At 41.5% G+C, this 14,211-nt stretch overlaps 1 protein-coding gene across 1 annotated transcript in view; it reads right to left on the bottom strand.

Moving 5' to 3' along the window:
• The window catches only part of SSRP1 (structure specific recognition protein 1), a 59,886-nt gene extending 53,271 nt beyond the window's left edge, over positions 1-6,615 (bottom strand). The window contains exons 1-2 of the mRNA XM_075217220.1: positions 6,458-6,615; positions 1,421-1,606 (exon numbers count right to left, since the gene is read on the bottom strand). Coding sequence (XP_075073321.1) covers positions 1,421-1,606; positions 6,458-6,511 — 240 coding nt within the window. The 5' untranslated portion in view covers positions 6,512-6,615. The remainder of the gene's footprint in view (positions 1-1,420; positions 1,607-6,457) is intronic.
• Positions 6,616-14,211: the final 7,596 nt, after the last annotated feature.

Genomic DNA, 14,211 nt, shown 5'->3' with positions numbered 1-14,211 from the left:
CAGTTTCTGGGAATAAGCACCTCCCCCAAATGGTCCAGTGCAAATGTTGCGTAGTCTAGTATAACAGATCCCCTTGCCCAGTTTGCCCCTAATGCAGGGCAAACACTTATAAAGTGGCCTCTACCTGACCTATTCACCTGGCCCCTGGAAGTCCTGTAATGCTTCCAATACAATACACAGAAGTAACTATAGCACACCCCATATCGACCTTTTATACGGGTAGACTAAGGCTTATATGATATCTGCTTCAGCCCCCAGACATCAATTTAGGTAACAGCACTGCAAATGACAGCCATTGATCACCTACACCAGGACTGCAGTCACTGTTAGAAGCAGCTGACCGAGTGACCCCTCCGTGAATTAGTTATATAGCAGGAGGTGGCAGAAGAGGTGCCATAATCATCGCCGTCTCCACTCTATTTAGTGGTGTTCTTTCAGAGAACCAGCAGAGAGATGCCTTTTCCTATACTAAAATAAAGAAATGAATATGACAAACAAAATATTTTGCTGTCAAAGGCAGCCAGAACAATGATGTGCCGAACTCTAATGGCACTTAGAAAAAACCTGAGAGTCCAGTGTTACAAGAGGCAGATAAGTGTGAGAACCTTCAATTTGACAATTTATAACATTTCAAACTAAGTGCCTATTCCTGCACTAGAACGCAATAAACCGAGGAAGCAGTGTCCTTCAGTATGGATTAAAGAGAAAATGCATTATTGATTAAAGTTTTTGATTATGTAAGTGGGATAAGTTTCCAGCGAAGCAAAGCAGTCACCAACTTTGAAATTACCTTTTCATAAACACAGCTGTTTTGAGATGGAGTACAATTCAACCTCCTAACAAACATTAAAATAATTTTGGTGATTTAAAGAAACAAAATTTGCAATCCCTGATCTGGTTGTTTCAAGCTTGCTATAATGATCCTAAACTGCAATGTACATGCATTATATCAGTACATAAGAAGCCTTTGATGAAACTTAGCATGGGAGAAAAAAAAACCATTAACAAGATTTTTGTAAATATGTGGATTCAAGTTAAGCTGTCCATATAGGAAATGATTTAGACAGTAAAACACTATCCACAAATCTTGTGTGCGTGTGTGTGCACAAAAGGACTACCAAATCCCATTTGTACTGGAGTTTGATTAAACCAATGTCTATGAAAAACTGGTAGAAAATAGTCTGATGAGCTCAATTGGACAATATGAACAATTATTAGCTGACTGCACTAATTTATAAGTTCAAGGTGTATAACCTGAGTTCCAAACTGACAGATCTATCTAATTTGGCTCAGTGCACAGGTTGGATCTCCCTTTGTCTAAGTTACTGGCCACACAAGGTACTCTGTATTAAAATATAAATCATATAACAGGTCATGTTACAAATGTGGAACACTAAAAATTAACCACGTGTGTACTTACTGCTTCCCTGAATCCATCATATTTGTACACATGTCCTGTACTAGTTAATAGTTTGACACCGTAACCAAGGGCCACCCGTCTCCATACACCTTCTGACAGATCAGCAGCTGCAATATTCTCTACTTTCCCTGTCTTACTGTTCTTATACATGAGGCCAGTTTTGGATAAACGCAGACGTCCATCATTCTAAAACAAGAGAAAACATGAGAAACAGGGCTACATTAAGACAACACAAACATTGGTAGAAACAAAGAGACATTCTAAAGTTTAACAGCACATGCAAACAATGATGTTGAGACTAAAACAAAAGTGTGTCAAGTGAACAGATCAGCTGTGCTACACAAGCATTAACAATTGTATTTGAGTGCTCTACTCAGATTAGCACTCAGCTCAAGAGAGCACCAGAGGGTATGATAGGGAAGTGATCACGTCAGTGTCACTTTTTCACAGTTGTCCCTAGTGGGGATTCATCTACTGCATCACAGTCTCACCTTCTGAAGATACCCAAGGGAAAATGATGGGGACAGAGCTCTATACACACAGGCAACTAACTGGAATAGGGTAAAGATAAAAAAAACAAAAAAAAAAAAAACCCTGATAAAACTTATTGGCTAAAACTCTAGAGATGTATAAACTGATGTATCAGCGCCGGATCCATGGATCATTCAGATGTATATCCTATTCTTACATGGTTTGTTTAGCAGACCTGTCACAGACATCTTCCCTAATAGACTAGACTGAAGTTAGCTTCTTATTCAGCCAGCTTCTTACTCACGCTGCAGCTTCTTATTCAGAAATGCTTATTTTTAAAGGATTAAATCAAGTTGGATCACTGATTTCACATCAAATTAACACTAAATGGTGTCCCTTATACAAACTGCAATAGTATATATCCTGACCTAACAAGGTTTTGGAATTGAAATCAGGGGGCAAAGTCACCATATTTTATCATTTTGAATAGCAGTAGTTTTGCAAGGGTTAAATGCTGTTGGGAATCAACACAGGGTGGTCTAAAACTGTTTTGGGCATGAAATCAGGAGGCAAAATGGGCACAGATAGCATTTATTAAATTTGAATAAGTAGCTGTAGTTTTGCAAGGGTTGATTTTTATTTTTTTTAATTCGCTCTGGCATGCTGTCAATCAACTTCTGGGCTCCATTCTGACTGATTGCTGCCCATTCTTGCCTAATCAATGCTTGGTGTTTGTCAGAATTTGTGGGGGTTTTGTCCACCCAACTCTTAAAAACTGACCACAAATTCTCAATTGGATTAAGGTCTGGGGAGTTTCCTGACCATGGACCCAAAATTTTGATGTTCTGATCCCCAAGCCAATTAGTTATCACTTTTGCCTTATGGCAAGGTGCTCCATCATGCTAGAAAAGGCATTGTTTGTTGCCAAACTGTTCTTGGATGGTTGGGAGAAGTTGCTCTTGAAGGATATTTTGTTACCATTCTTTATTCATGGCTGTGTTCTTCGGCAAAATTGTGCGTGAGCCCACTCTCTTGGCTGAGAAGCAACCCCCACACAAATGGTCTCAGGCTGCTTTATTGTTGGCATAACACAGGACTGATGGCAGCGCTCACCTTTCCTTCTCCAGAAAAGTGTTTTTCCAGATGCCCCAAACACTCTGAAAGGGGATCCCTTTATAGAAAGTGAATTTACCCCCGTCCTCAGCAGACCAATCCCTGTGCCTTTTGCAGAATATCAGCCTGTCCTTGATGTTTTTCCTGGAGAAAAGTGGCTTCTTTGCTGGCCTTCTTAACACCAGGAAATCCTCAAAAATTCTTCGCCTCCCTGTCCGTGCAGATGCACTCACACCTGCCTGCTGCCACTTCTGAGCAAGCTCTGCTCTTTGGTGCCCCGATCCCGCAGCTGCATCAACTTCAGGATACAGTCCTGACGCTTGCTGGACGTTCTTGGGCACCCTGAAGCCTTCTTCACAACTATTGAACCTCTCTCCTTGAAGGTTTTGATGATCCGATACATGGATGATTTAGGTGCAATCTTACTATCAGCAATATCCTTGCCTGTGAAGCCCTTTTTGTGCAAAGCAATGATGACTGCACGTGTTTCCTTGCAGATAACCATAGCTAGAGGAAGAACAATGATTTCAAGCACCACCCTCCTTTGAAAGCTTCCAGTCTGTTATTCTAACTCAATCAACATGACAGAGTGATCTCCAGCCTTGTCCTCGTCAACACTCTCACCTGTGTTAATGAGAGAAACACTGACCTGATGTCAGCTGGTCCTTTTGTGGCAGGGCTGAAATGCAGTGGAAATGTTGTTTTTGGGATAAAGTTCATTGTCATGGCAAAGAGGGACTTTGAAATTAATTGCAATTCATCTGATCACTGTTCATCACAATCTGGAGAAAATGCAAATTGCCATCATAAAAACTGAGGCGGCAGACTTTGTGAAAAATAATATTTGTGTAATTCTCCACATCCATTATTTTGTAAACCTCATGCAGAATACTGTCCACCACCTCACTACAGGAAAGGAATTTTCCCCTAATGGGCACTAAACACTGTGCACTCCGTGTGTAAAATCTAAGAACTATGCTAACTAAAAAAATTAGTGCTTTCAAATAGCCCCCTCCCTCCTAATATTTTGGAACAAAAACAAACCCCCACACTCTTATAAAACTGTTAGAGGTATTACCATTTTATGCACATTTTAGTCCAACTAAATGTATGGAGCTTTGTCGTTCTTTTTATGTTTTTATGTGTATTGGCTCGGGCAAGTGCACTGTCCTTGCCGAATTTATACATTGTAATTTGCTATGGCCTGTTTTGGTCCTTACTTTGTTTGTGGAAAATACGTGTTGGTGTTTGTTGTTTTCTTAAAAAAAACAAAAACAAAACAAAAAACTCCAAATAGAGACTCCAGAGATGAAGCTTCAAGAAGGCAGTACTAAGGAACAGCACTGGGTTTCCCATTCCTAGACCATGTTCATCCTTAAGTTTGTATGCCACACTCCTCTTGATAAAGTTCAACTTGTTCGTCCTTAACAACAAAGATCAAGGAACGGACCTCATCTCGGGAGACTCTTTTTGGAGACTCTCCGTTGGTGGGTAGCTGGCTTTCGAGTTTGGGTGCACCCCTTTCTCAACGCATGGTTGAATGAGGGTCCCATAAAAAATCTTTGAGTAAAGCATGGATACCTCTTTGCCTATTTGGTTCAGGGTTTGAAAGGGACAAGGAAATGACAGATCAAAGTGGGCGAGGCAAAAAACTCCTCTAGGAGGATGTTGGAGGGAAGGATTTTGCATACTCACTTTGATGTGCCCCTGGTACTAAAGGATTGCCCAGGTGATATGTGCATGAATGGTCTGTCTTTGGTGAATTCCAAGCAGATTGCTCCAAAGTTTAGAGATCTCACTTTGCTTGCGTTTCACTGGAGCCTCTAAGTTAAGGGGAATCTTTCGGGGCTTAGTTACCCTGACTGGGTATATGAAGCGCTGAAAAGGTGCCGGGATTTTGAGTTAAGCACTTTTTTTTTTTAGTTAGCGCAGTTGTTAGATTTTACACGTGGAACACACTGTGTTTAGTGTCCAATAGGGGCAAAACCCTTCCCTGTAGTGAGGTGGTGGATAGTATTCTGAACGAGGTTTGGGAAATGGAGGGGCTGGATGGATGCTGCGAGCTGGGGTAGACACTGGCAGAGGTTGAGACATCTTTAGGTGGTAGCTCACATCTGGCAGTCTCTCGATTCTTCGCTATCTATCCTGTTCTTTCACCATTAGAGTTTGTAGAAATGCTTTTTTTTTTTTTTAGTAAGGTTTACATACATTTACAGTTTGTTTTCATTTCCTGACAGTAAAGGGTGTGTGGCTGGCATTATAGATAGGTGACGGGGTTGTTATAATAAAGAGCATTGTGTTAGAGGATGTTATACTTCATTGAGATATATATATATATATATTCTCATTTGTGAAGTGATTCAGTAGTTTTTGTGGAGGGATTGTAAGAGAATTGGGTGTAATGATAATGCAAAGTTTTGTTCCTATTGGTCCATTTTACCCTTTGATGTTGTATAGAGTCTTTTATTTCAGACAAAGTGATAAGATTTATTTTTGTTGCAATTTTTAATTAAAAAACAAAACAAAAACAAAACAAAACAAAAAAAAAAAACCATTGCAAAACTAAAGCTACTTATTAAAAAAATGAAAATGCTATTTATGCTCATTTTGTCATATGATTTCATACCCAAAACAGCATTGGGCCAAGCAAAAGACAGATGTTTTATATGTAACTGACCACCCTGTGTTGATTCCAACTATCAAATTAGTGGCCCAACGGCATTTAACCCTTGCAACACTACAGCTATTTATTCAAAATGATAAAATATACTGACTTTTGCCTCCTGATTTCATATATAAAACCTTGTTAGGTCAGGCTAAATACTATTGCAATTTGTATAAGGGACACCCTTGTGTTAATCTGGTGTGAAATCAGTGATCCAACTTGATTTAATCCTTTAAAAATAAGCATTTCTCAATAAAAAGCTGTAGCATAAATAAGAAGCTGGCCGAATAGGAAGCTAACTTCAGCCTCATCCCAAATAGGGAAACATCTTCCACAATGCTAACTCAGACCAAACGATTCTTGCAATAGAACATTTCTGCACACTTTATTATATGCCAAAAAATCATAAAATATCGGTAATTTGATGTGTAGGTCTCCCATACATACGCTATATATTTATGTGGGGGGCATACATCACCAAGTTTAGTCAGGCCGTACATTCCCCACAATTTCTTTGGGTGTCAAATAGAAACCGAGTTAATCACATTGCTATTGGACATGTCATTACAATATGGCATCGTTAAAATATCGGAACATTTTGTCGGTAATGCAGTCACCATTGTACAGTATTTACATTAGTACCGTTATTTCACTGTATATTGTGACCATAAAAAAGCACTAAAACCGTCTGTACAAAAAAACAGATAACAGACGGATAATAGCGCAGCATTGGCCAGCACTGTGTTCCCTATACTCGCACAGACATATAGAAAATAAACTGCTCTCACCATTGACCCCTTCACCTCTTGATAAATATCGTTAAATTCCAACGTATCAGCCATGATATCACGTGTCTCCCAGTACCGGTGCTCTTTCCTTCCCGCCAGAGCACACTCAGCAACCGGAAGTCACAATGTGCTACTTCCTCAAACGCTTCCAGTGTCCATTGCCTTCGTGACGTCACTTCTGCTCCATCTGCCATAAAACGATCACTAAAGAAGGAAAACATGTCGCTGCAATGTAAGCGGCCATGTTGTGGGTTAAAAGGAGTTGCGTGTAGAGTACTGTACAAGAACATTTCAACATTCTATAGGTATCCATATAAAAAATGACTATGTCTGTTTTGTTATTGTCTACAGAATCTGTACTTGCAATAGCAGTGCATAGCACAGCTGTTATACTGTAAAAAGAAATTGAACAGCTGTCAACTAGCCTTAATTTACAGGGATAGTACCAGATTATACAAGTTTGTGTCTGAAACAATGGTCAAAGTCATACATTCCAACTCTCCCGATATATATATATACATATATATGTATACACATATATATGTATACATATCTACTATATAAATGCCTAGTGGTATGTGTGAAAAAAAAAAAAGACCAAGCTGCAGCGCCACCTGCTGGGCAGAGTTATACACTGACCTATATATTTCTTGAAGGAGAAGTTACAGTTGGGAGTGGTTGGTGGTTGCCGGGGGTGACAGTGGGGAGTTTTTAACACCTTAAGTAGCTTGATGAAGGATGTGGCAATGAAGATGTAGGATGAGGTGATGGAGAAAAATGATGAGGTGGTGACATGTGGACAAAACCACGTTAAAAAAGGGCGCTTGCGTCGGGAAGTAATGCTCTTCCCCTGAGGAGGCCTGGGCTATGGCCCAAATGCATGACAAGAACCTTTTTAACACCTTAAGTAGCTTGATTTAACTAGAATGCATGAGTATCATGCACGGGTTAACTTGTGTATATATATATATATATATATATATATATATATATATATATATATATATATATATATATATATATAAATGCCTAGTGGCGTGTGTGGAAAAAAAAAAACCAAGCTGCAGCGCCACCTGCTGGGCAGAGTTATACACTGACCTATATATTTCTTGAAGGAGAAGTGACAGTTGGGAGTGGTTGGTGGTTGCCGGGGGTGACAGTGGGGAGTTTTTAACACCTTAAGAAGCTTGATGAAGGATGTGGCGATGAAGATGAAGGATGAGGTGATGGAGAAAAATGATGAGGTGGTGACATGTGGACAAAACCACGTTAAAAAAGGGCGCTTGCGTCGGGAAGTAATGCTCTTCCCCTGAGGAGGCCTGGGCTAGGTCCAAATGCATGACAAGAACCTTTTTAACACCTTAAGTATTTTGATTTGACTAGAATGTATGAGTATCATGCACGGGTTAACTTGTATATATGTGGAGCTGTCGAAGTCAGCAAATTGGATAAAGTCATTTCAATTGATATCAAGCAAACTTGATTGTCCTTGTCTGAAATTATGCGTAGAGCACGCTACGGCGTGGAAGGGCGTATCCAGCCGCAACACATGGCAATAACAGTTTTTACACTTTAGTATACATTCGCACCAACACACACATTTGTAAATAGTATACATTAATCGTAGTTGCAAAACATAGTTATTTATGTCAAAATAAAGTAGTGTTTATGAGTAATATTATAAGTTATATGCATATTAGTGATACATATGGTTCAGGTTAAAAGAAATGTGTCATGTCTAATATCATAGTAATCCCCTTTACATCAGCAGCTGTTCGGTGCATTCAGCGAAGAGATCGCACATTGCATACTCTAGTTAATGATGTCAGGGAATAAACCTTTAATATGATTATTAACTGTCAAATGCTAATAGACTGATTGTAATTGGAGTGTGGCGGGAAGAACAGAGCAGTTTGGCGGGAAGAACAGAGCTCATCCCCTGGAGAGACCCCCACCTTTGGATTCCTTAGATTGAATCAGCCTATGATGTGTAACCCCCTGGACCCTCCTGATGCCTGGACCAATAAAAGCAAGCTATACCACCTGCATTGTTTCACTGTATCTCTGTTTGCATATAAGCAGTAGCTCTCATGTAGTGTTCAGTCAACTAGACCACAGACTTCAGGACTGAATGACTGTACACTGGATCCAGAGCGCCTGGGTTAATTAACGGCTGTACTTATTATTATTATTTCGCTTAAATATATTCTGCTACTTTTTGAGAATAAATATTTGTGCGTTGGAAACACAAATCGAGATTCGACAATCGTTATTGGATAGCGACAAAATGTTCATAACAATTTGGGGGCTCTTGAGTTTGGAAGTTTCGTTGCCGGACGATACGCAAGACCAACGGATTTCGGTTCCCCAACAAAGGGTGGAGACGCGTCATATATGGGTAAGAACGCAATGTGTTCAAAACCTGAATTTTACTCTGTGTTGTGAAACCGAATGTCCGTTTTGCATTATCTAAGGTACGCTAACTGAATCTAGGGACAAAAGAGAAAACTGTTTCTTTTTACTGTCATTGTGCGTTTTAACTGTATTGCATTGCTTAGCATAAGTGTACTTCCTGCTTTGCGTACGCGAACCTCCGGTAGATTTGTCACGTGGTTAAACAATCGTTTTGATAGTTGTTATACATGCATAGTATAATTACTTGTTAAAACTAGGGATGTGCACCGACGACTTTTGGTGTCTCGTGTTTTGTGTTTTGGATTCGGATTTTCGTGATGTTTTGGGTTCGGATTTGTTTCGCAAAACACCTGCCGAAAAGTTTTGGTTCGGATTTAAGGTTTTGGATTCCGATTTTTTTTGAAAAAAGCATAAAAAGTTCAAAAATCAAGTTTTTGGGCTTATTTTCACTCCTACGCTATTATTAATCTCAATAACATTCAATAACAAGCATTTCCACTAATTTACAGTGTATTCTGAACACCTCATAATATAGTTATTAGTCCAAAACGTTGCAACGAGGTATCTTTCTGTACTGCGTAGTGGAGTGGTCCCCACAATATAATAAGAAAACCATCAACTGGTCTTAATCGCACCAAAAAATGTACCTGGACTGCGTAGAGGAGTGGGTCACCACAATATAATAAGAAAACCATCAACTAGTCTGAATCGCACCGAATAATGTAATTGGACTGCGTAGAGGAGTGGTCACCACAATATATATAATAAGAAAACCATCAACTGGTATGAATCGCACCAAAAAATGTACCTGGACTGCGTAGAGGAGTGGTCACTCACCACAATATAATTTAAAAACCCTGAACTTGTATGATTCGCACCAATAAATGTATCTGGACTGCGTAGAGGAGTGGGTCACCACAATATAATAAGAAAACCATCAACTGGTCTTAATCGCACCGAAAAATGTACCTGGACTGCGTAGAGGAGTGGGTCACCACAATATAATTTAAAAACCCTGAACTTGTATGATTCGCACCAATAAAGGTATCTGGACTGCGTAGAGGAGTAAGTCACCACAATATAATAAGAAAACCATCAATTGGTCTTAATCGCAACGAAAAATGTACCTGGACTGCGTAGAGGAGTGGGTCACCACAATATAATTTAAAAACCCTGAACTTGTATGATTCGCACCAATAAATGTATCTGGACTGTGTAGAGGAGTGGGTCACCACAATATAATAAGAAAACCATCAACTGGTCTGAATCGCACCGAATAATGTACCTGGACTGCGTAGAGGAGTGGGTCACCACAATATAATTTAAAAACACTGAACTTGTATGATTCGCACCAATAAATGTACCTGGACTGCGTAGAGGAGTGGGTCACCACAATATAATAAGAAAACCATCAACTGGTCTTAATCGCAACGAAAAATGTACCTGGACTGCGTAGAGGAGTGGTCACCACAATATAATTAATAAAAAACCCTCCACGGCTCTGAATTTCCCAAAAAAAAATTCTGGACTGTGTAGTGGGGTGGCCCCGGTACTAAATTTGATACCGGGGCCACAATATAATAAATAGTTACACCCTCAACTGGTCAGAATTCCACCAAACAAGTATCTGGACTGCGTGGTGGGGTGGCCCCGGTACTAAATTTGATACCGGGGCCACAATACCTCCTCCAAGTGTAGTGTTTATAACATATTAACACTACACTAATTCTAGCACGTCAAACCCTCTTGTTTTAAATAATGACATGGCATTTAACTTTTGATGTAATTTTTTGAATTTGTTGACATTTTCTTTTACTTTTTGAACATGGCAAACGACTGTTGAATGGTCACATAATGCAAAAAAATAGTTGCAAGATGGAATTGTCCTTGGGCCCTCCCACCCACCCTTATGTTGTTAAAATAGGACATGCACACTTTAACAAACCAATCATTTCAGCGACAGGGCCTACCAAACAACTGTGGCTGAAATGATTGGTTTGTTTGGGCCCCCACACCAAAAAAACAATTCATCTCCCCCTGTACAAACTAAACAGGCTCTACTGAGGAAAGATGTCGTCCTAATCCTCAACCTCTGATTCCTCTCCCCCTACAGTGTGTACTTCCTGCTCCTCACACATTATCAATTCGTCCCCACTGGACTCCACAACCACAGGTCCCTCTGTACTATCTAAAGGGCAGTGCTGTACTTCATTGAGGAATTGATTATTCATTTTTATAAACATCATTTTTTCAACGTTGTGAGGAATCAACCTCCTTCGCCACTCACTGACCAGGTTCCCCGCTGCACTAAAAACTCTTTCCGAGTACACACTGGAGGGGGACAACTCAGGTAAAATAGAGCCAGTTTGTACAGGGGCTTCCAAACTGCCTTTTTTTCCTGCCAGTAACAATATGGACTGTCTGACATGTCTATTTGGATGGTGTCAGCAAAATAATCCTCCACCATTTTTTCAATTGTGACAGCATCCAATGCAGCCACAGTAGACATGTCTGCAATGGTTGGCAGGTCCTTCAGTCCGGACCAGATGTTATCAGCATCCCCGCCAGCGGCTCTTTTAGGAAAACTGAGTTTTTTCCTCGCAGCCATAGATGTGGAAGAAAATGAGGGTGGAGCTGTTGGCATGTCACGGTCCTCTTCAGAGGACAATCTCCTGACCAGAAGGTCTTTGCACCGCTGTAGACTTGTGTCCGCCGGAAACAGAGACACAACATACGCTTTAAACCGAGGATCGAGCACGGTGGCCAGAATGTATTCCTCTGACTTTAAAAGAGTGACCACCCTCGGATCCTGGCAAAGCGTACGAAGGGCTACATCCACAAGAGCTACATGCTTGGTGTAATCGCAATGGTTTACCAGCTCCTCCCTCACTTTCTCCAGCTGCTTCTGCAACAGCCTGATCAGGGGAATAACCTGACTCAAGCTGGCAGTGTTGGAACTGACTTCTCGTGTGGCAAATTCAAATGGCTGCAGAACCTTGCACAACACGGAAATCAGTCTCCACTGCGCTTGACTCAGGCGCATCCCCACTCCTTTGCCTATCTCGTAGGTGGCTGTGTAGGCCTGAATGGCCTTTTGCTGCTCCTCCATCCTCTGCAGCATATAGAGGGTGGAGTTCCAGCGCGTCACAACCTCTTGTTTGAGGTGATGGCAGGGCAGGTTCATGCTTTTTTGATGTGCCTCTAGTCTGCGGTAGGCACTGGCTGAATGCTGAAAGTGTCCAGCAATTTTGCGCGCCACCGCAAGCATCTCCTGCACACCCCTGTCACTCTTGAGGTAATGCTGCACCACCAAATTAATGGTGTGGGCAAAACATGGGACGTGCTGGAAATTGCCCATATTTAATGCCCGCACAATGTTACTGGCATTGTCTGACACCACAAATCCCCATGAGAGTCTAAGTGGGGTAAGCCACTGGGAGATAATTTCCCTCAGTTTCTCTAATATGTTGTCAGCGTTGTGCCTCTTATTAAAGCCTGTAATACACAATGTTGCCTGCCTTTGCACGAGCAGCCATTTTGTAGATGCTGCTACTGATGCAGCTGTTGCTGTTGCTGCGGAAGGCGATGCATCTACCCAGTGGGCTGTCACAGTCATATAGTCCTTTGTTTGCCCAGAACCACTTGGCCGCATGTCCGTGGTTAAGTGGACAGTGGGTACAACCGCATTTTTTAGAGCACTGAGGACACTTGATCGTACTTCTCTGTACATTTTTGGTATCGCCTGCCTAGTGAAGTGGAATCTCGACGGGATTTGGTACCGGGGACACAATACCTCCATCAACCCTCTAAATCCCACTCCACTGATGGCGGACACCGGGCGCACGTCTATCACCAACATTGCAGTTACAGCCGCAGTTATACGCTTTGCAATAGGGTGACTACTATCGTATTTTGTGGTCATGGCAAACGACTGTTGGACGGTCAATTGTTTTGTGAAAGACTTAGCGGTCTTACGACTTCCCCTCTGGGAAGATGACCGACTAACAGCAGCAACAGCAGCAGTGGCAGTAGTAGGCGTACCGCTGCAGGATTCCTCGGATGAATCCCATATTGGAGAGGACTCAGTCTGGCTGCTGACTTGGGCTGCAGGACTGAATCTGATGGAGATCGTGGAGGAAGTTGACGAGGAGGGTGTTGCTGGTGTGTATCCAACTGGACCACGGGATTTAGGTGTCCCTGTACCGATGACGGTCCTAGCCCCAGTTCCTGAACTAACCACTGAACTATGAAGGTTATTCAGGTGACGTATAAGGGAGGATGTCCCTAGGTGGGCAAGATCCTTACCACTACTCATTTGAGCTTTACATAAGCTACATATGGCCATACATTGGTTGTCCGGATTTGGATAAAAATAACTCCAGACCGAAGAGGTGCATTTTTTGGTCTTCTGACCAGGCATGACGATGGGCTTTTTCATCCCATGGACATCAGCTGTTTCCCCCCCTGGTGCCTCATTTACAATAACCACATCACCATCCTCATCATCAAGTTCCTCCACAGCGCCAGTTACATCATCAATAGCCTCCTCCCGAGCCACCTCTTCCCGTACAGTGATGGGAAGGTCAGGCTTGACAACCACCAACACCCTTGGACTCGCCTTGGGGATTTGTGATCATTTCTCTTTAGAAGGCAGAGTTGTTTGCTGTTTTGTTGCTGACAGCATAACTCTCTTAAATTTTTTTGTAGGGGGGGAGGAGGAGGAGGGCTAAGATGCGTGGGTGAAGATGGACCACTAGTCATGAACACGGGCCAGGGCCTAAGCCGTTCCTTGCCACTCCGTGTCGTAAATGGCATATTGCCAACTTTACGTTTCTCCTCAGATGATTTTAAGTTTCTCTTTTTGCTTTTTTTGGAGAACTTGGGCTTTTTGGATTTTACATGCACTGTACTAGGAGATTGGGCATCGGGCTTGGAAGACGACGTTGATGGCATTTCATCGTCTATGTCATGACTAGTGGCAGCAGCTTCAGCATTAGGAGGAAGTGGGTCTTGATCTTTCCCTACTTTATTCTCCAAATTTTTGCTCTCCATTATATGTAGCACAAGATACTGCAGAATGTGTGAACTTGGTAATATTGCAGTACTAATGGGCTTATACTGCAGGTTTGGTTTGGCAAATTTTGTTGTAATTAAATTTTTTTCAAATTATTTTTTGGTATTTTTTTTTATAACTTTTTTTAAATTTTTTAAACAGTTGGGAATATTGGGGAAATAACTATGCCCTTAGAAGCACAGAGCACAGGACACAGGACCACTGGACTGAACAGGACACAGCACACAGGACCCAACAGCACCACTGAACTCAAAATTGACAGAGC

This window comes from Mixophyes fleayi, chromosome 6, assembly GCF_038048845.1.
Source record: "Mixophyes fleayi isolate aMixFle1 chromosome 6, aMixFle1.hap1, whole genome shotgun sequence".
NCBI classification, from domain to species: domain Eukaryota; kingdom Metazoa; phylum Chordata; class Amphibia; order Anura; family Limnodynastidae; genus Mixophyes; species Mixophyes fleayi.
Note: the sequence above shows the minus strand (reverse complement) of the source record. Positions and strands in the feature narration are given on the sequence as shown.